The 26,778-nt window shown below is 34.0% G+C and overlaps 1 protein-coding gene across 1 annotated transcript; it reads left to right on the top strand.

The window, feature by feature from the left end:
* Positions 1 to 13,023: 13,023 nt before the first annotated feature.
* LOC107873074 (F-box/LRR-repeat protein 4) lies at positions 13,024 to 25,382 on the top strand. Its single transcript, XM_016719795.2, has 8 exons — positions 13,024 to 13,462; positions 17,369 to 17,614; positions 17,755 to 18,161; positions 20,626 to 20,811; positions 22,654 to 22,846; positions 23,679 to 23,755; positions 24,311 to 24,461; positions 24,817 to 25,382. Exons 1-8 carry the CDS (start codon positions 13,196 to 13,198, stop codon positions 25,111 to 25,113), a joined length of 1,824 nt encoding a protein of 607 aa, XP_016575281.1. The 5' UTR covers positions 13,024 to 13,195; the 3' UTR covers positions 25,114 to 25,382.
* The last annotated feature ends 1,396 nt before the right edge of the window (positions 25,383 to 26,778 follow it).

Below are 26,778 nucleotides of genomic sequence, written 5' to 3'. Positions count from 1 at the left end.
ACTGTTTCCTGTCTGTAACTTTTTTTTGAATTTTTTCAAAGCAAACCTTTTATTTTGCACAATATTAATTTTTGAACTTTTAAATTTTTTATTGTGGGCAAGATGTGATGAATACATTATTTTTGTGTTTATAAATAAATTGTGAGACATAATTCCTTCCTTTTAATTATAACTCTCGGTGATTGTTATTTTCATTTAGGATTATCTTTCTTCCTTCTTTTTTTTTATACCATGAACTTGCAATATTTAATATGGAGAACATTATATTCCAACTTCAAAGAACTAATAAACATATTTTACCTTTTAATTTCTATTTTACATTTCAGAAAAATAGTCTTAAAATATAGACATGGTTAAGTATGTGCGTGTATATATGTGTGTGTGGACATGATAGTATTATGATTACTGAATATATATAAATGATATTGATAAGCAATGAAGAAACTTTTAAAATATTATAAAAATTATAATTAAAGTTATATAATTATGCATGTTTATTTTATTTTAACAACCACGTGAAGCACAGATATATATACTAGTAACACCTAAGAGAAATTTATAGCATTGCATAGTCTAAGGACCTCGTGAATGATGTCACCCAAAACTAACCTCCAAAGAAGTATGTTGTGGTCGATGCCAAATATAGTAACCCAGCTAGGTTGGGGTCGACCCCACAGAAAAACATTGAACAGTTGCTTAAACTTGCTGAAATCCATGAGCAGTGCAAAAATGAGGGGATTTGAAATCAATCGTAAGTAGTAACCGAACTTGAATGCCTTCGAGGTTGTAAACAATAGAAGACGGACACTAGGACTATGTTCTCTCTGGTTTCTCAACTCTATAAATTTCTCGTGTTCAACTTACCTGTTCTGCTACTCTACATGTAAAGTCAACAAGATATGTATTATCAACCGTCTTGTGAACGTGTTGATAAATCTCACTCTTTATGTAATACCCCGTATTTTTCCTAGCTTAAATTTGTTCCTAAAATGTTAAGGGATAACTTACAAAATGAATAATATTTATTTCATACAGAATTTTCAAGATTTCGACTTTTCATTGTGTGGAAAATTGAGTAAGCTTTCCATCGATATCAAATTCGGCTAAATTCGACACTCGGTGAAGGAGTTATGGCATTTTTAAGTTGACAGTGTGTCACCTGGACTCTCAGCGCATCGCGGAGCTAAGTAAATCGGCAGTTGTCAAGTTTCAGTGAGACTCCACGATCCCACCGCATCATGGAGGAGTCCCATTTCATATTTGTCAATTTCTAGCAAGCCTGCGCGATAGTGGCGCGTCGCGCTAGTGGCCAAAATGTTAAAACTGTAGGGCACCGCGATAGCTCCGCGACGCAGAGAAAGTTTAGTTCCCACTCGTCCTTTTACAGTGAGCCACCAAGATTGTGGCGCATCGCGGTGGCCATCCAAATCGAAAAAATATTATGTTTTTAGTTCCATCCAGAAATTTAAAGAGGGCATTTTGGTCAATTCTGAAGCCCCCACTCTGTCCAAACATAAGATTTAAGCCTATTCTAAGCACTTTAGGCTTATATTCATCAATTTTCTCTCAAACAATAACCCTAGAGTTCAAAGCTCCTTCTCTAAGAAATCAAATTCTACCATGGTTTCTCCAAGAAAGCTTACGATTGAGGATTCCCAAGGCAAGATAATCAAGAATCCATCTTCAAGAACTCAAATAGGAATCAATAATTCAAACTTCTTCATCTAATCATCAATCAAGGTATGTGGGGTTATGAATAAGGATACTCCTTTTATCCTTGTGCCCAAAACTTGTTTTAAATTACAAAGTTATTTGATTTTATATGATTTTCCATGAAATTGAAATTAGGGTTCATACCCAATGTTGCCATTTATAAGATTATGAGATTTCAAGTGAATTATAAGTTGAATTACATGTTCATTTTCATATTTTCATGCTTAGTGCAGTAATTTTCAGATTTTGGAATGAATTATCATTGATTTTATTATCGATCATGATTACTATGATATTTTGACATGAGTTTGATACATGAGTTTTAAGCCCCAAGTTTATATGTTGAAATTTTGAGAAAGATGATGCTTTAAACATCTCATGAGTTGATTATTTCAATTTTACAACAAATCTTTGATCTTTTGATCATCAGATTAGCTATGGAATCCACTTTACAGATTATTACAGATTACAGAATTCAGAATAGCTTTCTTTACAGATTTACTCAGATGATTACATAATTGGTTTTAGATAAACCCTTGTGCTAGTTTTAAAGTAGATTTCCAATAGAATGAGCGTAGAAAATAAAAAGGGAGTAGTATTTAGCACCGAGAGGAAAGTGTGGATTTAGTACATCCTACTTCCACAGAACTACGTAGCCAACGTAGGTACAGATTATCAGATTGTTCCCATTTCTATATGGATGACAGATTTAGCTTGTGATCGATCACATGGGTTGGTTATACTCCCTGGCAAGAGTATGACACCTCTCCCCAATATGAGGTTTCTTCCTTACGAGGACGAGACGTTGGACTCCATGTTGCTCGCATGGTTTATGTTGATTAAGAAAACCTCTCTTGCAGAATATTTTTTTAGATATATTATTTTTCCTAAATTTCTAAAGCTTACAGACTACAAATTCTAGAACAGAAAGAGTAATAGAAAAGCTTTCAGAAAAAAAAACTACGTGTTAAGGCTCACAAGTTTTACTCAGATCATGCTTTACAGAAAGATATTAACTAAAATTTTCAGATTTAGAGTGAGTCCTTTCTACACTTAGATAGTATGATTTAAAGAGAGAATACAAGTACAACTTTTAGAACTAAATGTTATGACTCACTAGATTTACAAAGCATGATTTGTTTCTCATGATTATTATTTTCAGCATTTCAGATATTCCAGCTTATGTGAGTCATTTACATTTAGCATGCATTATTTTGCAAATTATAATGATGAAATGATGTTCTTACTTATGTATTCACCCTCATATGCTCAGTACATCCTCAAAGTACTGGTCCACATATATGTCTATGTGCTACATTGTTTCATAATGTAGGTATCAACTCAGTTGTATCACGTATACTATATTCAAAAAGTTTGCAGATTCCAGCCAACAGATAATGAGTCTCCTACTTCGAAAACTTTAGTTAGATGTTATTGATGTACTTTATTTTTTTATTCATATGTATTGATTTGTGATAGTTGGAGTCGAGTCCCAGCTATCTATAGTCAGTATAGTAGAGGCTTCATAGATTTCAGTTAGAGTCGTCATGTAATTTCAGTCCCTCTTTTCAGACTTTATCTAAATGTAAGAGTTGTATTAATATTGTATTTTACCATATTCCATCATTTTTATGTTTCCGCACAGTAATCTCAGTTATTTTATACATATTATTCAGTTACTTATGAGTTATGCCAGTAGAAGGGTTAGCTTGGGACCACTCGTGGTTCTAAGCACCATGTGACGTCTTCGGATAGATTTTCAAGGTGTTACACTTTACCTTATAAGTCTCAGGGTGTCGCCTTATTGCTTCTTGTCTATGACTTCAGTTCAACTTTCACCTTTGAAGTCTTAAGTTGATTAGATAAGATGATGGAATAATAAGACGGACGTGAATCTCAAATTACTGCCTAATCCTCTTTTCCTAATCTCAAACTCCTTTGTGAGGACATTATCGAATACATACAATCATCAGGCTTGTGCAGTAGCTCAGAGGTTAAATAATATAAAGAAGATTAAGATACACGCAGTTACGTTAGAATAGATGAATCTCCCACTTTCTTTACGTAGCTAATCTGTCAGGGTTTACACCACCCTAGTTAGGGAAATTAGCTACTCATATTTATGCAATAATCTATGATAATCAATAAAGAAAGCATGTAATTAAGTGAACAAGAATAAGAAGAATAAAATATGACGTCTTCAATTGAATAATAACCCAAAAATCTCAAGAATAATGTAAAGAATTATAAAAGTATGTAAGAACGCGTAATAGAATGTCTAAGAGTTTAACCTAATAAAAGATAAACCCTAGGATATTTATAGTATCTCAAAATAATCAGAACTCCTAATTAAAATGGAAAAGGAAAAGTAATGTCAGCACAAGGTACGACTCGCTCGTCCACTCGTAAGGTATTCTTATGAGTCGTACTGTGCCTTTCATATGTTCTCAGTGTCTGATCTTCCAGGGCTTCAACTTTATGTTCTTCTTACGACTTATACTCATGATTCGTATCTTGACCATACGACTCGTGGCCTTCACTCGTTACTACCTGGTACTTCTTCCTTTAATGCTCTAAACACTGATCTGTTTACGGTTTACCTATACGAGTCATACTCAGACTTTCAACTCGTATTATTCTGTAACTTAAACCTTGAATGGGAGCCTGAGGTTCTGTTCTCTTTACGATTTCTTGACACGCCGTATCCTCATCTTACGACTCGTATGCTCCAGTCGTATCTTTCTTTCACTTAGTTTTTTGCTTGTCTTTGGTTTCTGTTGTGCTTACGAGTCAACCTACAAGCTGTATGATGGGTTGGCGTCTTGTAAAGTGACTCATATCATCTGCAACTTTGTCTTCTTCAGATCTTTTTCTTCAATTTTTATTCCGACATTATTATTGACCTATTTCACCTACAACAAGCGCAAAAGCGTATCATATCTACTAAAACAACCTAATTCCAATCATAAAATTTTTGTTTTTAAGCATCGAAAGTACCGTGTTTCCACAACGCATTAGTGAACTTATAAAAGAGCAAAAAAATTCTTTTAGTACTTTTTATAAAATATTACTCCTTTTAAATATATTTTTTATTGATTTTTCAGATAGACCGTATTTAGAAAATATTTATCATCTATAGTCACTATACTATATATTAAAAATGAAATATGTATGCAATATAAATGTCTTATAAGTGTATTAAAATGCATTATACTTGTGTTGGTAAAAAAAAAATTGCACTATGTATTAAAATCAAATTATGCATGCAATACAGATGTATTACTCAATGTACTTAAAGTAAATCATGCATGCAATATAGATATATTATAAGTGTCTATAAATATACTATGCTTTTTTTGAAAAATCTGAACTATGTATTAAAAGTGGATTATGCATAAAATATAGATGTATTGAAATTATAGATGCTATATATGGTAAATATTTTCTAAACATGATATATCTAGGTAAGTTTTCAGTATTTGATTGGGGAAAAAATTATTTTAATCCTTGTGTTATGGTCTTTATGATTTTGGTCGCTGTTATATTTTACTTCTCACATTTAACCTTTAATTAAATAAATTGAATTGTTTTAATTCTTTAGTAACAGTGATTAGCAATTTAATAGACTTACAACTAATGTTAAAGATAATTATGGTATTATAACAATAAACACCTCTTTACAAACATAAAAATCCTTAGCGCAACATTTCTACAAATCGTCTATAGCATTCTCTTCTCATTATAATCAGTCCTCCTCCTTCTTTCATTTGGATAGAGATTAATCATCTAATTCATGATGAATAACTTTTGTGTTTGTAGGTTAATGAACACTTCTTCACTTTACTTACCTTTCCTTTTGCTTGACAAAATAATTTAGCAACTCCTAGGGCGCATAAAGGAATTTATTACATCTGGTAAAGAGAAGATAATTCATCTTTTCAATAATAAAATTGTGTTATAAGAGCGGTCTGCAATCCACACCGACATGTAAGTACTCAGTCAAGTTTAATTAGACTAGATCTTTAATTTTGCTTGACGAAAAAAGATCAAAACTTTTGATTATATACCAATCAAGACATTAATAGTTCATCATTTGAAAGAAAACATATTTATGTGTGAATTCTATGGCTTATATTTATATTTATTTAATCTACAAAATATAAAATAATATTGAAAACAAATGCATACAATTCAATATTTACAAAAATAAGAATTTTAAAAATAACTTGCGCCTTAATGTTGAGAGATCAGATGATGCTAAGATTACTGTTTCTAAATTTGTGTTGATGCATTATATAAAATCAATTTTTGATGAAGTATTTTTAAGGCGTATTTGTGATCAATTTGTAATGATACACTTGATACAATCAGATGAATTGAATGCTGAAACAACACATAATAATGGTGATATTTTAGATAAAGAATAATTTTCATAAACATTTTCAACAAAGAATAATTTAATCAACTTAATCAGATAAGAGAACGTCAAGAACAATTAAGGAATTCGGCATTTATATTAAATGAAATTGGGGAGCACTTTAGAGAAGGTACAAGGCCAATCATCATTGAGAAAATGAAAAAACAATGTGTCCCATTATCAAAATTACAAGAAGCGCTTTCTCAAAATATCAAGAGATTAAAAAAGCAATCCACAAGCTAAGAAGAAAGTTGTCCCTAAATAAAGTTAAAGAAAATCGATGACGTCATGCATATGAGTTTAAATTTCTTTCTTTCTTGATGACTATAAAACTAATAATGATCTTGTTATATGTAAATGATTGTGTTTTTTCTTTTAAAATCTAATGCAGCATAAACGATTACCTATTATTCAATCTTATTCCTATATTAGTTTATATATAGCCCCTGGAGAGCCTGACATATATAAATTTCAGTTGCTGTCAACAATTAAAGTGAACTCATGACTTATCTGTAGAAAAAAGTCTATAGACAATATTACTTAAAGGTTGTTGGAGTTGGCTGAGATCCATCCATCAATAAAATTTGTGGCGAAACTTGTTCATTTAAATCTGAAAAGACAACATTAAACTTAAGGATCTTCCTAGTATTATTTGCGAGTTAGAATCGCTTCAACATTTAAATATGTTAGGTTACTCTGGACTATAACAACAAATAAATAAATTGATATATAAAAATGTAATGAGTGTCATGCACTCAATTCCGTTGTACTAGTGCACAACAACCTTGCCAACATAGTATTGTATTCGACTCGGACTTTCTGATAAGATAGCAGTTGCTGACAAAGATAACAAGCAATTGTAACACAAAATAAAAAGTATAGAAACCCAAGTTAGAAAACAACAAAGACTACTTCTCTCTAACATGGAATAGATAATCAGGAAATCTACATCATTTCGATCTTATTTTAAATAAGCAAATTATCCTATTAACCTCACAAAAATTTGCAAGTAACATTCATTGAAAAAAGAGCAGATTTTTAAATTGTGATGTGATAAGGTAAAGGACATAAATAATTTGTTAAGAGAGGAATTAAATATATTAGCACAAACAAAGCAAAGTGAATAAACAATTCATACAGCTGACCCAACTATATGGGGTTGATGGTACAATCACCCATTCCTAATAAATATTAGTGTAAAACTATCCTGCATTGATATAATCACACATTTTATATTTCTCTTTAATTATTTAAGACTACTCACATGCTGTACATATACAGAAAAATATTACAAAGCATATTTGCTTGGTATTTCAATTTATCATCGTGGAGTTCTATATTTCAAAACGCCTTCTAACCATAAGCATGTTAACTTAGTGCTATTCTGTACCACCCTGAAATTTATAATTCTAGAAGACCTTTCAAATTATTCTGAGAATCCTATATTTTCAATTTATTGTCATTCATTTTATTACTTGCCCTTGATTCTCAAGATGAGCTAGATCCGGAACAAGTAAAATTGACAATTTTGGAATGTATAGATTATTGCTAATAACAAGATATTCTAAATCTTTAAATTAGTATTTGTCTTCATCCTAGGAAGTAGACTACAGTTGGTTTATCAATTGTTGAGTTCAATTGGCTTTTCGTCCTAGAAGCTCACATTTCTTCTGCTACAAATAATCTGGTAAATTTCAGGTCACCTTTGGTGCTATATATATTGTCTTACCCTCTAGTAGAGGGCTCCACTTCTGTTTAATGAAAGAATACCTTCCATAGTCTTTAATGATGTTATGCAACTTACTTGAAGATTTTTAAATTTAACTGTTGTTTCAAACATCATGCTTTTTGACATCACACTTGAGAGTATATGTCATCATCATGATTAGATTGGTGCAACTGACCTACTTTCTTGACTAAAAAATTTTAAAACACTTTTTGGTAACTTTACTTGATCTAATTTCTGTGAAAAAATGTATCTGGTTGTATCCATCTCTCAATTTCTTGTTCAAAATTTTGACATTTTATCTTCAACTCCTCATATTGAACAACCAATGCAAGAACTACCAAGCAAATCTTGATACAAAGAAAATTCACTTCACAGTTCACTCAATATCTTTCTTTTTCTTTCTATTTAGTAAAATTTTCTAGCAAAGTGGCATCACGTGACACAGCTTGACTGTCTAAGGTAAATGCACCCATGTTTCTATTAGATTATTGTCTCGAATGCTACATAATTCTCTTTCTCAATTCGACATCAGCAAATAATTCATTAAATATTAGTCTTTTACATCTATATTTTTCAAACACAGAGCACCAATACATAGCAAGCAAATAAGTACTACACAATTCATGACAAACAATACATCAAAATTATATCAGATGACTTTTTCCTCAACCGAAGAGTGATAATTTACATGTAAAGATCTATTAAAATTACGACATATAGCATATTTGACCATACAATTTCAAAATGCAACAAATTTGAATGCATAAAATTTAGGAGGAAATGAAGAGGAAGTACTAATTTATACTCGAGATTTTCTTTCAAGTTCAATGTATTTATGTTTCTAGAGTCGAGGTCTATTGAAAACAATCTCTCTACCTGCGAGGTAGAGGTAAGATCTGCGTACACTCTATCCTCCTCTGAGATCCCACTTCGTGGGACTATACTGAATATGCTATTGTTGTTGTTGTTCAACGTGCTTATCTTCTAATATGTAGTTTTTTTATCAACAGGTGTTTGTATCAATATAAGTAAATATATGGAGTCGAAATGCAGAAAAAAGGTGACCATCTTAAGTGAAAAATTCACTTTCTCTCCAGCTGCAGGGGATTTATTCACTCTAAAAATCGAATGTAGTAAAAAAAAAAGATATTGACGATGAAAATGAGGAAGAAAGAAAGGATTTCTTATCTGTTGCGACTCGTCTTTCGCGTTGCTCGAGTGCTATAAGCTATGAGGCATTTGCCACAGCTAAGAAAACATTATCCCATTCTTCAAGCTTGAACAGGATTGAGTTTCAAGATTTTGTGAGGCATTCTGTTATTAAGGAATTTCTCTCATTGTGAAGGATGACCATTTGATTTATCGCGTAAACTGTTGTTTTCCTTCTTTGCCAAAATCTCCAGTCGATTCTCGGTCATGGAAAAAGAGTGGTAAGGTGATCAAGATACACTAACTGATGGCATTCAAAAGAATCAGAAGAAATTTTATATTTTTTTTCCCAGTAAAGAAATGATGTTGTACTTATTTTTTCATGTATTCATTATATTTTTTGAATGGTTCATGTACTGTAACTTTATTTTTCTTCCATTTTTGGCATGAATACCAATCAAAGATACAAGTTCTTTGCTTCAAATTCTTTGATTCTTTGAATTTATGAAACCTAATGCCAATCAAGATTTATCATATGCAGTGTCACATTTAAAAATTAGAACAAATAAATAATCACTGTAACATCATATTAAAAAGGAACAAAATATAAATAAACACGTATATTTCTACAGCTCTTCTGGATGAGTATCATTTTTGAAATGTAAGTATCATCGTTCTCTTAACGTTTCATCGTTCTCTTAACGTTCATATAATTTATCATAGCAAAAGAATTCAGAGGTTAGTCTAAGCTACTTAGTACAAAGAGAATTCATTTCACGGTTCACTCAATATTTTTTTTTCTTTTTTTTAGTAAAATTTTCTAGCATAGTGGTATCGCGTAACACAGTTTAACTGTATAATGTAAATTCACCAGTGTTTTTATTAGATTATTGTCTCGAATGCTACCCAATTCTATTTCTCAATTCAATATCAGCAAATAATTCACTAAATATTAGCCTTTTACATCTTCATTTTCCAAACATAGAGCACCCATACATAGCAAGCAAATAAGTAATACACAATCCATAATAAACAAAACATCAAAATTATATCAGATGACTATTTCCTCAATCGAAGAATGATAGTTTACATGTAAAAATCTATTAAAATTACAATATGTAGCATGTCTGAACATACAATTTTCAAAATGCAATAAATTTGAATGCATAATTTAAGAGAAAATTTTTCTACAGTCTCCCATCATCCCACTTTCACAACCTATCTAAGCTATAATATATTTTCCTAGATAATTGCAAAAATCTTCAAATGCTCTCACTACTTTCTCCTAATTTGCATGGAGTTCTAGCAGATTGTCTAATTGAAACTCTAGACATGTCCAATTAAAGGATACTTCCAGAGCTTTATGTATCGAATTGTGACAGATTCGAGCTTAAGGGCATGAAAACTATCCAAAATCTGAATATGTTCCCATAAAGAGCAGTAGCAACCTGACAAACCTTTTCTTTACAAAAAATTCTTCCAACTGGTTGTGAAAAACAGTAGCATCCTAAAGTTTTGTTTTCAGTAATTGATTTTCAGATGATGGTATTAATAACTTTGGGAGGTTCAATCCATCAAATACTAATTATTGAGAATAGATTTTGAACTTAGGAAGCTTACCTCCATATAGAAGCACTGACTCACCTCAAATGCTTGTAGATAGTGTCTTTTGTCATTGTTGTGCAGCTCACCTCAACAAGAACAACAAGAGATTTAGCTTTAGAGTTAGGACTAGTAAAAAATGTTTCAACATCTGCTCACCTAATTTTTTTAATTTGAAGATGATCGGAGAAAAATCGCTTAACATTTTTGTTTTGCCTTACCCAAAGTTCAATTTAGACATGTCGTGTTTGTTGAAGATTTCGATAGTTCTTTTATGACTGTCTCTTTACTTTTGTTAATGTTTATTTATTTTCTAATCTTTTTGCCTTTCAAAAAAAATAATTTAAACGATTTATTAGTATACTTTATAATAGAAATATTTATAATACCCTAATTACCCTTAACAGTAATTGTAAATCTGTTTAAATTGCTAATCATCATTAGTAAAGAATTAAAATCATTCAGTTTATTTAATTAAAGGTTAAATGTGAAAAGTCAAACATCACATGAATCAAAATCATAATAAGGTCATAACATAAGGACTGAGATAATTTTTTTCACTTGATTGGGAGGTCATGTCATGGCGGGAGAAAGAGGGCTTAGCCTTAAATACTTCGGGTCCAACTTTGAAACAAATATGATGAATCAATTTTCCGTAAGGGTTTTAATTTATCAAAATGATTATAATAATAAGTAAAGGTTACATAAATCTCAATCTTTTGGAGCTGATTACTCTCTATCTCAACTTTTTTTAAAATTATGTTTTTTTTAATTTAATCCATGCAAATACATCACTTAATTTTACACAGAGACATCACATCTTTAAGATACATCTCTTAATTTTATATGGTTACATTGTATTCTTCCGAGTACATTACTTAATTTTATACGGATATTTCATAATATTCTTCATTGATGTATCTAAGTTTATAACAAAAATCAGGAATTTATGTACTAATTATTTAAAAGGCTTGAAATTTTAATTAGTTATGATAAATTAAGTTGTGGTATGATATAATTTTTTCTAACAATAATACTTGTATTAGCAACTCAACACCAAGATCAGATCAAATAAGCAATTTATCAAACACTCGACCATCATCGAGCTCGCGAGAATCTTAAATCAATGGTGTTTCTCCACACCCCTCATTCTCTCTATCTACAGCGTCACCCTTTACAAAACCAAACAATAGACCTCGAGTACCACTTCACTTAGGGTTACCCCCAATTTATATTATACCAATTTATAGCAATGACAAAAATTTAAGACTAACAACTTTCAATCACCATCTTGTAAGTTATGACCCAAAAACATACTTAAAATGCTCAAACGAAGTCAATATATAAAGATAGGAGGAAGACCTTAACTTAATTTAAGAAAAACCCTATAAATCTTCAATTCTGACTTTTTGGAAGAAATCTTCAATTTGTTACAATTCAAAGAAGAATTGAGTTAAAATCGCGTAACTATTGATGGAATATACATAATTAACCTTAGGATGCACATACCTTAAAGAAGGAAAAGAAGAGAATAAGCAGAAAATTTATTTGAGCATAATTTTTTCAGAGTCTAGTTATGAGTGTGAGAACATAAAATTAAAATATGATTTAGGGAATTTATAGGCATTGATTGACACGATTTAGGGTACCACATATGATTGTTATTTCATCACCTATGGTTCGTATGTTGGTCGTACCTCAAATTCATTGAAATTTATCCCCTACATACGATCCTATGTACGGTCGTACATCTCACATATGGCCTGTAGGTGACTTCTGTACCTTAGCATGTTAATTTTCAATGCTAGATTTTTTTATTTTTCACATATGATGGAATATACGACTGCACATTATTCGTACCTATCATAATTCATCCAAAACTCAAGATTTTAAATCTCTTTAATTTCAAATTTTTATTTGATATCAAACTATCTTAGATTCTGAACCTGCATACTTGGAGACCTCCAAACATAACCTTATTCCTTTGAATTCGGCTAAGTTTATTTGCGTCAAACAAATTGAATCTTAGTTCGAAAATACAAAATATCATATCTTACCACGAACAATTACTTTTAACAAATATTTATATAATAATAGTACTAGTTATTGTAAACCTAAAAATTAACATTACTTTTAAAACTTCTGTTCTACTATCAACTTAATATTTATTTTTGGGGTTATTTTTATTAAAAAGAAAAATACGTAATACGAAAATGTACTTTAACATGCACAATTCGGTATTGGTTTTTACGGTTGATCTACGATCTCATCTTGTAGTAATCTCCAAATGTTAAATTACAAAGATACCCGTATGTATTGCAATAGTTATCCGAAAAATGGATAAATTTCCCAAGGCTAAAATGGGAAATTTGTCTTCGCTAATCACTCGTTGTACACAACTGACGGGTAAACTTCACCGACCCGACTACCTGATCCCACATCCATATCTTCACTCATCGAATCTCTCATTTCCTCTCTTCACATCTCTTCAACTAATAATAATAATAAAAAACCTGCATCCAAATTCAGCTCTAAATTGTGTATTTATAACAAAGTCATATAGATCTAGAAACATAACATAGTCGATGAGAGGGCGTGATTGGATCAATCAAATCTTACCAGATGAGCTAATTCTGGATATTTTCCGGCATGTGGAATCAAAAGCAAGCCGCGACGCTTGTGCACTTGTCTGCAAGCGTTGGCTCCGTCTTGAGCGCATAAGCCGGGTCACTTTACGAATTGGTGCTTCCGGTTGTCCTGACGCGCTTATCAAGGTGCTCGCTCGCCGTTTCGTCAATGTCCGCAATGTCTTTGTTGATGAGAGACTCTCTATTTCTCTCCCCGTTCAAATTGTAAGAATTTTAATTCTCTATGCTACGATTTCATATGTTTATGGATTTGCTTTCAATGCGACATCTACAATTGATATTTTGACTGATGTCTATTGCATTCCAATTGGGAATATTTTGGACTTTATGATTTGGAAGGATTGCTCTTTATGATTTGGAAACATTGCTTTTTTTAGCCTATTCATATTTGTTGTTATAGTGTATATCTTTCGAGATATAACTGGCGAAAGAGTATGTATTTGACAATCGAGGGTACCAACTTCAAAATATAGCTAAGGGATTCAAAGTTGACCATCACGTTGGGAATTGGTAATTCTGATGTTTCGTTTTAACACTCATTTTTTCACCTGAAAATAAATTAGATTGACATTTATCTTAGTTAAATCTACTACAAAAGCCATCCATCTTGTGAGGAGACTGGTGGAACAGTATATGGAGAGGAAGAGGGACTTACATAAGGTGTAACTCTCAAGTGAGGTTCTATGGAGATGCTTGGAGGCTAGAGGCGAACTGATGGCATACATTAGGGTGATTAAGGATATGTTCGATAGAGTCAAGCCTTAGGTAAGGACTTAGAGCACTTTCTAGTTGTGATGAGGTTGTTCTAAGGATCAACTTTGAGTCTATTTCTATTTGCCTTGGTCATGGATAAATTGATGCGCCATATTCAAGATGAGGTGTAGTGGTGTATATTATTTATAATATTGATTGACGAGACTCGCGGTGGAGTTAACCTTTGGTTAGAGGTTTGCAGACAAACCTGCGAGTCTAAAGGGTTCAGGTTAGGAAAGGCAGTAATTGAATACTTTGAATGCAAGTTTAGATGTAACACAGAGGCCGACATGAAATGATGCTTTGTACACAAGCCATTTCTATAGTTTCAAGCATCTTGGATTGTTGATCCAAGGAATGAGGAAATCAACAATAATGTCACACATCGTATAGGTGTATAATGGACGTAATGGAGGCTCGCCTTTGGAGTTCTATTAGACAATAAGGTACCATTTAAACATAAAGATAAATTTTATAGAGTGGTAGTTAGGCCGACTATGTTGTATGGGATAGGATATTGACCAGTGGTCTATAATTTACTGAGTATTCGGTATAACTCACGCATTCGTGTACAAACCAGTGCAGACGAAGTAACACGAATATCTCCGGTAGTCAGTCTATTTCCATCAGCCGGCCGGTGGGAGCGAGAAGTTTGGGATATGTTTGGTGTTTCTTCCATCAATCATCTGGATCTACGCCGTATATCAACAGATTATGGTTTCGAGGGTCATCCATTACGAAAAGACCTTCCTCTGAGTGGATATGTGGAAGTACGCTATGATGATCCAGAGAAACGTGTGGTTTCTGAACCCAGTTAAGAACCCTCGTGTTTAGAAAATGAGGATTGTGGAAATGAGGATGTATGGTTGGATTTGTGGACATACTAGTAGTGGTAATATTAGGAATGAAGATATTTGGGACAAGGTAGGAATGACCTCTGAGATGGACAGGGATGAGGGAAGCGTGACTGGGATGGTTCAAACATATGAAGCGAAATGCACAACGGCCACAGTTAGTAGGTGTGACAGGTTGACACGTGGGTTTAATGAGAGGTAGAGGTAGGTCGGAGATGTATTGGGATTTGGGAAAGGTTACTAGAAAAGATATGATGCATCTTAAGCTTACTGAGGACATGACCTTAGATAGAAGGTTATGGAGGTCGCGGATTAGAGCAGAAGTTAGTAGGTAGTTAAGCATTGTCTTGCTTTCCTGTGGGATAGGTTTGGTGGTACTTTGGTGCCCTATACCTATTCCTCCTGTAGTAGTACTCACATAATTTCTTGTGTTGTAGTTTCTGGTGCTACTGATTGTTTCTTGTGCTTTATTTATCACATTATTTTGTTGTTCTACTGCTATTTTTTTTCCCGAATGCTATGTAATGCTTCCTCTAGTATTTGTTATGTTTTTTTCATCTAAGCTGGGGTCTTTCGGAAACAACCTCTTTACCTCCATAAGATTGGATAAGGCTTGCATATTCTCTACCTTTCCCGGACCTCCTCACCCGTGGGATTATGCTGGGTGTGTTGTTTTTGTATTAGCTCAGTTAAATTATGGTGCTCCACATGAGACTTTTGATGCTTGATTCTAAATTGTACGATTTTTGGGTCGAAAACGAGTAAAATCAATCGGTAAAGCTATGAGAAATGGAAGAGTTTTTGCTGCTCAATTCAAATTGCTGAAAACAAGAAGACCTAATGCCGTTTTATAAGCTTACAGTTGAATTGAAAGGGCTAAAAGATAGCACCAAACACATAAGGGAGAAATAGGAGATAAACAACGGGAAAGTGTCCCACTAGTATTCCTAAAGCAATAAATGAAAATAGCTTGAAGAAAATAAAGAAAATTGACTAAGTAAAGCCTCCACTAAAACTATAAAACAAGACCATGATATGATTATGTGCACAGGATTGATTTTGAAGAATTAATCAATCCCCCTTTCTTCAAAATCTCACACACCCATTTGTAGTTTGAAGAAGTCATGTGTGCGAGGCAGCGATATCAAAAGTCCTGCATTGCGGTAAAGGAATGGATGGTCTCTTTATATGGCTTGGACAAACCTCACTTCTTGAGCTAACTTTTGGGGTTGGGTTAAGCTCAAGATCCATTTCTTGATATGGTATCAGTGCAGAACCCACCCAATTATCATTTCCCGATATAGGACCCCCATGTTAAAATCTTTCACGCTCGAGATGTCCAACCCTGTGTGAGGGAAGGGGTGAAAATGCCACATCAGTAAAAGAGATGGGTGATGTCTTTATATGGATTGGACAATCCTCACCTCTTGTGCTAGCTTTTGGGATTGAGTTAGATCCAAGATCCACTTCTTAACCGTGTCAACATCACCAATCAGTCATTTGTCCCACAAAATCCCAATGAGATTATTCCAGCAACAATAAGGTTGGGGATGAAGTGAAAATGAGTGTTAATGTGCTTGGTTCTACTGTGAAAAGCAAGACTCTGTCATAGAAATTGTTGCCTTTGTCAAACCATATTTCAGTTGGTCCAATTTGCTCTTGTTGAGGATTTGCTAACAATTTCTGTAACCTAACAGCTTGACACTCAACTGAAGTTGCAACCCTGTATTCAGCTTCCGAAAATGACAAAGCCACTGTATCTTGTTTCTTTGAATTCCATGAGATTGCTCCGGAACCAAGTCTAAATACACTCAGATGTGCTTTTGCAATCATCTAAGTTGACTGCCCAGTCACTATCAGTGAAGCCAACCAATCTGATATCTGAAACTTTTGAGTACCAAATTCTTTAAATTGATGCACCTTCTTCCCTTACCAAAAAATAAATATTGATGCACCTTCTTTGAGGCTATCATCTTGTTGATCTGATTTCAGTGGAAACTATCACCATCCAGCCAGCCATTTTCAGATACATAGGGCTTATGACTAACATAATTTTAAGCCCCAAAAGAACAAGGTAAGGAATCCTTAATTATTGCCTCTACTAATTGTTGTGTCACCTTGCAATGAGTGTGTTTAATTCGAGTTTGACGCATTTACTGAGATTAATTCTGCAGGGAGATCTGATTTCAGTGACTTTGCTGGGCGAAACAATCACCATATTAAATTCACATTTAGTGGTGATACCTATCAAAAAAAGTTTTACATTTAGTGGTAACATAAGTGACTGCAGTATTTGTTAGGTTCACAAGTGAATTACTCTGTCTTTTGTTTGTCATACTTGGGTTATGCCTTTTCCCTGTTTCCGGTGCCAAAACGGCATTTTCTAAAGTTTTGTGTGCGATGTTATTTGTTAGGTTCACAAGCGAATTTCTGACCTTGTACCTGGAAGTTGCATTCATCATGAAAGTCTAAACTTATTGTTTCATTTGTATACCTGTTGCAGGGTAGAAAGCGAGGCACTGATCATTCCGTGATTTCATCTCTCAAGATCCATTCCCTGGCTGAAACAAATGGCTCGGAAGACAATGAAACAGAATCTTACTGTTTGTCAGATGCTGGGTTGGCTGCTGTTGCCGCTGGCTTCAGTAAGCTTGAAAAGCTGAGCTTAATATGGTGCTCCAATGTGACACATGTGGGGCTGCGATCTATAGCTGAAAAGTGTATATTCTTGAAGTCCTTGGATTTACAGGTAAATATATGGTCATCTGGAACTTTGGTTATCTCATGGTTATTCTATTGATCCGTTTCAAGCTGCTTTGGAGTTGAATTATATGATGTGCATGTTGGATCAAAGGTCTTAGCAGCTTTAGTTTCCTGTTCCTCTTAAAGGGCTGTTATGTTGGAGATCAAGGTCTAGCAGCTGTTGGGGAGTTCTCTAAGCATCTTGAAGATTTGAATTTGCGCTTCTGTGAAGGCCTAACTGACGCAGGCTTGATTAAATTGGTAGATGGTTCCGGGAAGACATTGCAATCAATCAGTTTGGCTGCCTGTGCAAAAGTAACTGACACCTCCTTGGAAGCTGTGGGATCTCATTGCAGATCTTTGGAGTCCTTGTCGCTAGACTCAGAGTTTATCCATGATAAAGGTGTACTTGCTGTTGCCCAAGGATGCCCGCAGTTGAAGGTTCTGAAGCTACAATGCGTCAATGTTACAGATGGTGCTTTGCAAGGCGTTGGCACTTGCTGTTTGTCGCTGGAGTTGTTGGCTCTTTACAGTTTCCAAATATTTACGGACAAGTTAGTTGTTTATTCTGCCTGTCTTCCCTATGTGGATTTTTTTTTTTACTTACCAGCAGCATGATCTTAACTGATATATTCATGTAAGCTTTTGTAATGTACATCTACATTTTAGGCATAAATACATATTCCTCTTAACCGATATTCCATTCATTCCAAAATAAGTGATCCTTTTGGATTGAGCACACCCTTTAATAAACTACTCCTAGAAAATTATAGGTAACTTTACCAACTTACTCCTAATTAAATTTTTACTCTTTTCTAGTTGACATTGATTAATATATTTTAACTCAAGGGCATATTAGGAAGATTATGATCAAAGTATCCTTGAAGGCTTTAACATACATTTATTTAGGAACAAAATCACAACCCAAAAGGAGCAGTTATAAAGGAATGGTGGGAGTTTTTTTTTTTTTGACAAAGTAACAAGTTTGTATATAAATCGTCAGCACTAAAGCTAGGATCTCAAAGTTAACTACATAGAGCTCCAGACAACTGAGTATAAACTCAACAGCCAAAAAGACAAAAAATCCATCTTTAGGTTCTACTTCATCTTTCAAGGAACCTAGAATATCTATAATAGCTACAGGATCACCTATGTTCTCAGAACTACACCAATAGCAAAAAGTGATAATGCAGTTCATTTTAGTGCTATGTAAAAGACTGTTAATGCTCTCAAAACATCGCAAGTTTCTCTCATTCCATGTTGTCCAACAAATTACTGCTGCTGGGATAATTCTCCATTTGCTTTTGTTTGTACTGCCACTACCTTTATTGTTCCAGCTTTCAACAGCTTGATCTGCCCTTTCGGACATAGTCCACCTTGTCCCCCTTGTTAGGAATCTCACATTGAAAATGGATGGGTAATTGATTTATATGGACTTGGGCAATCCTCCTCTTGTGAGCTAGCTTTTGGGGTGAGAGTTAGGCCCAAGATATAATTTTACTTGGTATTAGAGCAGGATCCATCTTACCCAATGTTGGGCCCCCAAATTATAATTGCCCATGCACTAGATGTCCAGTCTTGGGGGTGTGAGGTGGGGTGTTTAAGAATGAAAATAAAAGTCTCACATTGGTGGTTAATGAGATGAGCGGTCTCCTTATAAGGCTTCGGCAATCCTCCTCCCTTTGAACTAGCTTTTGGGGTGTGAGTTAGGTCCAAGATCTATTATTTACATGGTATCAGAGCTGGACCCATTCCAATTATTTGTTCCCCGATGTTGGTCCCCCATGTTATATTTGTCCACTCTCCAGTTAACGAGGCTTGGACGTGCGGGAGAGTGGTAAGAATCTCACCTTCAAAACGGATGGATAATTGGTCTCCTTATATGGACTTGGAATTCCTCCCCTCATGAGCTAGCTTTTGAGGTGTGAGTTGGGCCCAAGATCTAATTTTACACCCCTAAAGCTGATAAGCAGGTTCTAAAGTTGTCTAACCACCCTGCAATGAAGAAACAGATGGTTGATTATCTCTGCCGAGCTAAAAAAACATCTTGGACACACATGTATTCCCCTTTTCATGAGATTCTCTTGAGTTAATGCTGCCTCTTTCACTACTACCAACTAAGTAAAAACTGCCACTTTGTATGAGATTTTAACTTCCCATATAAGCTTCCAAGGCAAAAAACTGATTCGAGTCCCATCTGGTTTAAAGTCTTGTAGGCTGAGCTGACTGAAAATGCCTTTGCTATCATAATTTCACCTGAGAGTGTCTTCTCCCTCCTTCAATCCTGCCAGTTCGTCTAGGACACCATAGAATTTAGCCTGTCTACCCACCTCCCAGTCTTGTAAAAACCTCCTGTATGTTAAGTTCCATCCATGAGTGGACCGAAGTACCAAATTTCTTGCAAAGTGTCCTTCTGTTGCTGGTTCAACAAATAGATGTCTGGATAAAGGTGTTTGCGGCTGTCATTTCATCATCAGTAGTCATCGTTTCCATTCTTTACATTGTAGCTAGTTCTTTCAAAGAAACTATGCCACAGATGTCTGATTGATCTCCCCAAGCTGATGCCATAAAAGGTCGCTTCGTTAGTTTTCTAGGAGTCTAGCTTCTCATATTTGGCCCCATAGCGCTTGCTTCTCTGCAGAAGATCTCCACAACCACTTCATCAGTAAGCTTCTATTCTATTCTGAATTCTTAAATTTCTAATGCCTAGCCCACCTTGGTTCTTTGAGAGAATTAGACTGTTCCAAATTCCAATTGACTTAATGAAATCCATTATTCTCCGCATCTCCTTTCTACAAAAAAATTCCTCCTTTGAATTATGTAATCTAAATTTGCAAATCCATCTTTGCTAAAAAAAGAATTCCTGAATTTAGACACTAGCTAGTTACAACTTGATTAGACTGTGCTGCCGTCCGTCTTTATATGGCAATAGTTGCTACTGAAAATTTAACAAAGCATGTGCTAGAGGGATGATTGGATTTCACGATCTGACATATTTCTTTATGCATATTTCTTCAGGAGTCTGTGTGCTATTGGTAAAGGGTGCAAGCGGTTGAAGTCTCTTACCTTGAATGATTGTACTTTCTTAAGTGACAAAGGTTTGGAAGCAGTTGCCGTTGGCTGCGCTGGGCTCACGCATCTTGAGGTTAATGGCTGCCACAATATAGGGACGTATGGACTGGAGTCTATCGCAAAATCTTGCACGTATGCTTTTCGCCTCTTGCTTTATTGTGAATTTCTTTTTAACCTTAGGGTTGAATTTAGTTGTTGAAGGGATAAAAGATCTAATGTGGACTGCCCCCCACCCCCCTTTTCCTTGTTCTCTGAAATCAAGATAGATTCTTGTAACCTTTTTATATTTCTAAGGCCGAATGTATGAGTGTGTTTAGCATGAGAATCACTTACATGAGTAGTTAGTAAATGTTTAGAATTACAATTAGAAGTTTCAAAAAAATAAGCACTAAAAGAAGGTGCTCAAAATTGGTGCTTATGGAACTACTTTTGCACCTAAGTTTTTAGGTGCTATTTTAAAGGTAAATTTGATATTCTATCAAATTGAAATGCAGTGCTCCTGCTTGACTTTGATTTTCTTAAATTAAACAGGAAAATTGCTTCATAGAACAACAACAACAACAACAAACTCAGTGTATTCCCACCAAGTGGGGTCTGGGGGTAGAATGTACGCAGTCCATACCGCTAACTCCGAAGAAGTAGAGAGGCTGTTTCCGATAGACTCCCGGCTCAAGATAAAGAAAAATTAACAAGGTCATAGTAATACATGAAACCGAAAGAGTGGCATAATCGAAATAATAAATAAGAAATAGTAAAAAAAAATAGAAATAATAGACACGAAAAAAAAAACGAGCAATACAAAAATAAAAGGTAGGAAATAAGGAGTAAGAAAAGGACACCCACCTAGCAATAGCATACACTAGCGGCTCCTACCAAAGGACACAGTCCTAGGATTACTACCCGGGCGGCACCAGAGCTCCCTAACTACTAGTTACAACCCCCACACACTAGCTCTCTACCCTTATCCGTGACCTCCACACCTTCTTATCTCGGGTCATGTCCTCAGTAAGCTGTAACAGCTCCATAGAACAATTGTAGCCAATTATAGATGGAGTGCTTATATAATTTTTTAACGTGGTTTTCTTTGAACGCACTCTTTGGAAAAATATTTTTTTCCTTTATTTTAAAAGGATGCATTTCTACATAAGCTGTACTCCAAAGTTAGAACAAATTGAGTTCTCTGCTATTCCAAAGCTCATGCTACAATCATGTTATTCTATTTCTGTCAGTGCCACCTCATGAAATGAAATGCTATACTTTTCCAAGCTCCCGTGGGATGGTTTCATCCATGTTTACAGCCAGCTTTCTGAATCCATTGACTTAGGTAATTAATGCGGAATGTTTATAAGTTCCACTACTTTCAAAGAGGCTTACGATAGGACGTAGGCTGATTTAGTTTTGGAATTTGACTGGGAGAAGCGTGAAACTACCTTTTAGTTTAAGATAATATGCTGAATCAGAATGATAATTGCAGTTTTCCTATGTTTTATTTTGATTGCAGATGCTGATTCGGCATAAATACTTCCTTTGAATATGATGGTATTTGTTTCAAGAAAATGTGAGTTGAAGAGGATGGGAGAAGTAATTATGTGGGCAGTAAAATTTATGTTCGTGTTCATAGACGGTTGGCAGTAATTTCATTGTCTTCAATGAACACCACCAGACTTTTTTTTCCGTATAGTGTCCTCCAATTTCTGTCATCTTTTTTTCTTTAAAATGAAGAGTGAAAACCTAAACTATTATGACTAGCAAACTTTTGAATGGTGGTTGATTGGTCTCCCTGATAGATTGATTACTGCTATTTATATTATGCTCGACATGTTTTTGATAATACTTATGATATTCATTAATGTCATCCAGTGCTTGACCTGATAGTTCATACCTCTCTAAAATTCTGTCCTGGTCCCATCTTGAGTTTTTTTCCTCCTTTAATGAGCAAAATGTCTTAATTTGAGTTTTGGCTTCGCAATGTAGGTATCTGTCTGAGTTGGCCTTGCTGTATTGTCAACGAATTGGTAATTTCGCGCTGTCTGAGATTGGCAGAGGGTGCAAGTTCTTGCAAGCTCTGCATTTGGTAGATTGTGCGAGTATTGGGGACGAAGCCATATGTTCTATAGCCAGAGGATGCAGCAACCTCAAAAGGCTCCACATCCGTCGATGTTATGAGGTGATGAATGAACTAGAAATAGGGGCTGACTTGTGCATAAACATTTTTTGGGTTGGTATTAGCGAACCAGGTCTACGTTTCTTAATTTCATTTAGAAGAAAATAGAACCAGCTGAAACAGAGAGAAAAACCCCACCACTCCCCCGCGAAAGAAAATAGAAATAATATGGAGAAAGAAACAAATAATTATCGAATCAAAAAAATATTTTGGAGAACTTAGAAACTGTTGTATCTGGAGAGACTGAAATAAAGGGTCACATGAACATATCAGATTCAGATTTTTTATAGTGGATGTCTCTGTTGATTCTACAGATCTGTTTATTGGTCTCAACTAGTTCTTGATGTTTTCTTTTTCTTCTATTTTTAGTTTCGGGAGATGCATAGTTTCTACCCACTAATGTTCTTTCAAACATCTCAAGTCTTTCAAAACATTGACCTTACTACTCAATGAAAATAGTATGCAATTCTAAATTCGGAGTTGAACCAGATAGCTGTTCTTTTTGTGTTAGTGATGTCATTGACGTGTTTTACTTCTTGTAATTGACCTATGGGCTGTGAATCTTTTAAACAGGCTTTCTTACTCTTTATTTGTATAAACATATAATATATTTTTTAGCGAACCACTTTAACTGTGGAATGGGTTTTGTTGAAGAGGCATGTTCATTGTTAGTATCTGACACGGAAAGCGGTTTTTGCTTTCAGCAGCTGCTTTCTATCTCTGAATGATTTAGTTTCTTTTGTTAGTGAAATATGGTTTGTCTGTATCCATTGCATTTATGGCCAAAGCTCAATTGTTTTACTTGATAATACTGCTCTTCCATCTGATTTTATAGGTTGGAAATAAGGGAATTATAGCTGTTGGTGAGAACTGTAAATTTCTTACAGACCTTAGCCTTCGATTCTGTGATAGGTACGCAATTTTCTCTTTCTCAACTAATGTAGCCTTATATTTATTTTGTTTCTCAATCAAGTCTTGGCTAATAAAATTGTCAGACAGACTCTTCTTGCTTGCATTACTTCTTCTATTGTCCTATAAACTTATACTTGAATGCTCTTTGAGATGCGTATTTATCTACGTGTCTCTTTTCTCTGTTTCTTTTTGGATATGGAAACTTTTGTGTTCCTTTTGGCAACTCTGGTGCTGCACAAGGCCGTGTGTCCATTTGAAGATGAAGGTAGACACAATTTTCATCTACTTCTTTAGAGCTTCCTGGCCCCGATTCACATGGAAAATGTTCTATACTGCGAGATTCAACAAAAAGTTTGTCTAGATAGTTCCTTACTTTATCAAAAAAAAAAACAGATAGTTGCTTACTTTAGCAACTTCTCCTTAATGCGTATTGTTGATCGATTATATTTTGCATAGCATGTACTTTGAACTGCTTGTTGATCAAAGCTTGCTACTTAACTACTGTGTTACTGATAATTTGGCTCTAATAAGTCTTAGCCTCTATTTAATTACCAGAGTAGGGGATGAAGCACTTGTGGCTATTGGTGAAGGTTGCTCTCTGCATCATTTGAATGTCAGTGGTTGCCACCAAATTGGGGATGTTGGAATAGTTGCCATAGCAAGAGGATGCTCCAAACTCAGCTACTTGGATGTGAGTGTCCTCCAGGTGTGTCCACTTATACTTGCTCTTTTTATAATGGGGATAAACATCGTGTATATGCAAAGACTATGAGTATGCTTAACATATCAAATTTATTAGTCAGTTACATAAGTTGATTTAAGGTAATTAACTAACAACCTAAGTTATATTAAAACTACTTTAATAGGTATAGCTTAAAATGCTTGCTTCCTCATGAATACCACCGGTTAATAAGTGGATTAGGAACCCCTATTAATAAGTCCCACGTATAACACACACACACACACACGTATTGCTTCCGTATTCAAGGTGTTTGAAAGAACAAAGATTTGTGTTTTATTCTCCATATAGCAGTAAATACTAGCGCATCAAATTTTGACAGGATTTGGGCGATATTGCCATGATGGAGCTAGGTGAAGGATGCCCCTTGCTGAGGGATATCGTGTTGTCGCACTGTCGTCAAATAACAGATCTAGGTTTAAGTTATCTTGCTAACAGGTGTACTTTGTTGGAAACTTGCCACATGGTCTATTGCCCTGGTATTACCGCTGCTGGAGTAGCCACGGTGATAACAAGCTGTACAAATATAAAGAAAGTTCTTGTAGAGAAGTGGAAAGTGAGTGAAAGAACCAAAAGGAGAGCAGAATCCATCATCTCCTATCTCTGTGTTGATCTGTAGATCTCTGTATGTGTGTGGTGTAATATATTCCTTGCAGCTCCAATCGAGAGCAGCAAGGTTAAAGCAGACTATTGTTGTCGATAGCCAGTTTATGTAGCAAATTGTCCCAGGCATGGAGAAGGCCTAGTGTCTGAGAGCTTGCCTTGAACTTTTCTTTATCTACAATGTTCTTATTTTTTTAATTTTTTTTTTCAAATCTCACAGCGATGTGCTTGTAAATTGACTTTATTGTAGAAGGTTATTTGTTCTCGTGTTTTTAACTTATTCTACTCGAGGTGTGGGGTGGGGTGGGGTGGGGTGTGTTTGTATCCCTTCCGATGTGTAGGAATGTGTTGATATAGCGACCTTTTGGGAGAAAAAGGAAACTCCCTCGATTTTAGCTTGCTTGTTTGGTTTGCTTGTTTGGTTTTGACTTATATAGAGTTTTAGAAAGTAAAGACTATTGAATCTCGGGGTCTTAGATTAAGAGTCCGTTTGGAATTGATGTTATAAAACTGCTTATTTAAGAAACATTTTTATAAAATGGTTTTTCATTAAAGTGCTTTTGAAAAAATCAATTTGTGTTTGGTAAATTTATTTGAAAAGTACTTTTGATAAACACATTGTGTTTGATAATTTTTTTCAAGAAGTGTTTTTTTGAGATAAATGACCAAAAAGTACATGTATCAATATATTTTTACTACTAAAATCAATTTATAGAGAAAATTTATTTTAAATATCTATCATAATATTTTTAGTTAAAAAATTATTTTTATTTAATTAAAAAGCACGTACTCTAAAATTTTCAATCAATATTTATATACATAAATACATTAAAAATATTAATAATGATATATTACTTAAATAATTTAAATATCACTTTAAAATATCAAATAAAAATAAATATAAAAATTACTTCAAAAATTAAATTATTATTTATGAAAAAATTAATAGTAAAAATAATTAATCCTTCATACATCACAAAATTCTAGATGATTTCATTCCTAATTTTATTATGCAATATCTCCATATTAGTAGAAGATTTGTCTTGCATTTCTTAAGGTATACCAGAAGGCTCATCTTCATCTTCATATATGTAGAGTCCATTATAACAAATGTCACTTATCATGAATTATTTATTTAAAATTAGATATTCTAAAATTTTTTTATAAGTGTTGTCAAAATATCATTTATTTTTGTAACGTGATTCATCTGACATTTGTTATCATTAATAATAAAAAATAAAAAATTATATATTCTTCGAATCATCATTAATGATTTTCTTAAATTTATTTAAATAAAATAATAATATATATATATCATAAATAAAAGGCAAAATGACCTTCTGGATCACTGTATTATATCGATTTTGTAAGTTGAACACTTCTACTTAGATGTTTCTCATCTTGACCCTTGAACCCATTAAAAAATAACATTTTGCACACTTTGACTGTTGACCTTGCCTATGTGGCATTGAAATGATGATTAGGATAAAGAGAGTGTAGCCACTCGTCTGGGGGTGTCAGTGGGGGTCAATTTTTGGTCAATTTTACATTAAAATAATTAAAAAAATAAAAAAATATTAATTTAAAAATAAAAATAAAAGTGTTCCTTTTTTCCCTCCATTTTTTTTAAAATAAAAATAATTTAAAAATATTTTTAAAAATAATTTTAAAATAGTTTTAA

This window comes from Capsicum annuum, chromosome 6 (assembly GCF_002878395.1).
Source record: "Capsicum annuum cultivar UCD-10X-F1 chromosome 6, UCD10Xv1.1, whole genome shotgun sequence".
Taxonomy (NCBI): Eukaryota; Viridiplantae; Streptophyta; class Magnoliopsida; order Solanales; family Solanaceae; genus Capsicum; species Capsicum annuum.
The sequence above is the reverse complement of the archived record's forward strand: the minus strand, read 5'-3'. Positions and strand labels throughout refer to the sequence as shown.